Genomic DNA, 2937 nt, shown 5'->3' with positions numbered 1-2937 from the left:
TTGAGGAATCTAGCTGCCATAAGTTTGACGATCTCCTCGCCTATGGCCCTATGCCTTTCATCATCAAAGCGACACAGGCGTTGCTTGGCGGGCTTTGAGCTCGGGACGATGCGTAGTGCATGCTCAGTGACCTCCCTTGGTATGCCCAACATGTCAGAAGGCTTCCACGCGAAGACATCATGATTTGTGCGTAGGAAGTCAGCAAGCTCGCTTTCCTATTTGGCCAGGAGCTTGGTCCCAATCCGTACCATCTTGGTCGGGTCGGTGGGGTCGATCTCCACCACCTTGGTTTCCTCAGTCGGATGGAAGGCACTCGAGGAGGTTGGCCCGTTGCAGTCAGGGACTGCTGGAGTAACTGAATTCCTAAGCTTTGGGAGCTCGGCGGAGTTGATGACGGCAGTGGTGAGCTCGTAATGCTCGTGGTTGCACGTGTAGGGGTGCGAGAAGGTACTACCTATGGTGCTGATGCCGTTTAGCCCTAGCATCTTTAGCTTGAGGTAGGTGTAGTTGGGGATCGCCATGAACTTGGCGTAGCATGGCTGCCCCAAGATGGCGTGGTAGGACCCTAGAAAGTCCACTACCTCAAAGGCTAGGACCTCTGAGCGGAAATTGGCGCGGTCGCCAAATGTGATAGGCAGGTCAATCTGCCCGAATGGATACGCCCGCACCCCTAGGATGATGTCGTGGAAGGGAGAGCTCACTGAGCGGAGCTCCGACCAGGGGATGCGCATGGCGTCGAGGGTATTGACGTAGAGAATGTTGAGGCCACTGCCTTCATCCATTAGCACCTTGGTGAGGCGCTTCTTATGGATGATGGGGTCGACGATGAGCAGGTAGCGACCCGGTCGGGCGATGTGGGAAGGATGGTCTCTTTGATCAAAAGTGATCAGGGAGTCTGACTAGCTAAGGAAAGCGGGGATGGCCGACTTGGCAGCGCATGCCTCTCTATAACATACCTTGTGCTGGCGCTTGGAGTGGATAGCGTTAGATCCCCCAAAGATCATGAGGCATTCCTCGGGGTCGGGGAAGCCATCTTCATCCTTGCCCACCGCACCTCCTTTCATGGCCTCCTCCTCCTTGCCTTTCTGTTCCTTTGGCTTGGCGGCTTGCCGCAAGAAGCGCTTGAGGAGCTCGCGGTTCTTATAGAGATGTTTGACGGGATAGGCGTGGTTGGTGCATGGACTCTTCATGAGCTTGTCAAAGTGTTCAGGCTGGCCCTGCTGGGGCTACTTACCCGCTCGAATGACCACAGCGACCAAAGCTAGGTTGGCCAGTCGGCGCCGATCCTTCATGTTCTTCTTGACCTTTTGTGTGGAGGGGCACTCCCCTTGGTCCTTGCACTTGGCCTTGCCCCTGTCTCGACCGCCGTTGAAGACCACCCCGACCACCTCCTCACTAGAGGTGTGGTTCATGGCGATGTCGAGCAGGTCGCGGGTGGTACGGGGCTTCACACAGCCGAGCTTGTGGATCAAGGACTCGCATGTTGTCCTAGAGAGGAACGCGCTGATGATGTCCGCATCGATGACATCAGGAAGGGAGTTGCACTGCTTTGAGAACCTATGGATGTAATCCCATAGGGACTCATTAGGCTCCTGTTGGCAGCTCTTGAGGTCCTAGGAATTCCCAGGATGGACATACGTCCCCTAGAAATTTCCAATGAAGACCCTCTTAAGATCCACCCAGTCGTGGATGTTGTCGGGCAGAAGGAATTCGAGCCATTCTCGAACATGCTTCCCCACGCAGATGGGGAGGTACTAGATGATGAAGTAGTCATCATCCACTCCTCTGGCTCGGTAGGCGAGCCAGAAGTCTTCGAGCCATATACCTGGGTTCGTCTCCCCGGTGTACCTAGCAATGTTGGTGGGTGGTCAGAAGCATTGTGGAAACGACGCTTTCTAGATGCGACGACCAAAGGCCCGTGGCCCTGGGCCATCCGGGCTAGGGCTCCGATCATTTGGTCAGACACCATGTCTAGGGTGCGTGTTCTCACAATCCTCGATGGTTAGGCTGGGGCTCGTGCCACCTGCTCTCGCCGCCATTTGATGGGCGTTATCATCATGCCAAGTATGGTGTCGATTGCTGATGACACTACAAGCATCATGGTTTGGCCCAAGCCATTCATGCATAGGTGGTTGGTGTGGAGTGGGCACCGGGTTGGGCTACAGTGTAGCCTGGCTTCCTGCTCCATGCCCGGCAACTGCTATGGTGAGTGGGTGGAGCGATTCGACTGGTGCAACCCCAGTCCCCTGGTTGGGCAAGAGGCCGCGAGCCGGTGTTGTGACACAGAGGTCTCCGCCTGCTGAATGGCGGTGGTCTCCACCAGTGCCTGGAGGTTCCGGTGTATTGCCTGTTCCTAGGGGTCGGTAGGCTCAGGGAGGCCACGTAGAAGCATCGCAGTAGCAGGGATGTTCTAGCTAGCCCGAGCAAACAAAGGGGGTCATCCCCTCCATCTTGTATGTTATGCTGGACCTAATGGGCATGACCCTGAGCGCCGCTCATTAGGTTCTACACATGTGGCCCAGCGTGATGCGCCGGGCACTCCGGCGCACATAGTGGCTGGCTCTGCGGCCTTTGTCGTAACTCCTCGCCATGCTACTGCGCATGTACCAGGGCCTATGCATGGGGGTCCAGAGAGGTGTGAGTCTATGGAGACTCCACTACCTCCGATGATTGTCCTGGGGTGTTCACCATAGCACACTCCTAGCATAGAGGGTGGCCAGGTGCCATGATGTCGACGACGCTGGGGCCATCGCTTTTGACCTCATCATCGATGAGGTCGTGGAAGGAGGTAGGAGCGTCCTGCCATCCCCATGAACTCAGACATGAGAGGGGGCAGTGTCAGCATCCTTCGGAGTCCCCATGCACACACGTCCACAGGGGACGTGAAGCCATAGGGGAACCGATCGCACAATGGTCTCAATGGGGGACAACGGGGTC

General features: G+C 56.5%; 1 protein-coding gene across 1 annotated transcript; it reads right to left on the bottom strand.

The window, feature by feature from the left end:
- Positions 1 to 215: 215 nt before the first annotated feature.
- Positions 216 to 731, bottom strand: LOC136544068 (uncharacterized). The gene has a single exon (XM_066536343.1). It carries the CDS (start codon positions 729 to 731, stop codon positions 216 to 218), a length of 516 nt encoding a protein of 171 aa, XP_066392440.1.
- Between the last annotated feature and the right edge of the window lie 2206 nt (positions 732 to 2937).

Source organism: Miscanthus floridulus, chromosome 3 (genome assembly GCF_019320115.1).
Source record: "Miscanthus floridulus cultivar M001 chromosome 3, ASM1932011v1, whole genome shotgun sequence".
NCBI lineage: Eukaryota > Viridiplantae > Streptophyta > Magnoliopsida > Poales > Poaceae > Miscanthus > Miscanthus floridulus.
Note: the sequence above shows the minus strand (reverse complement) of the source record. Positions and strands in the feature narration are given on the sequence as shown.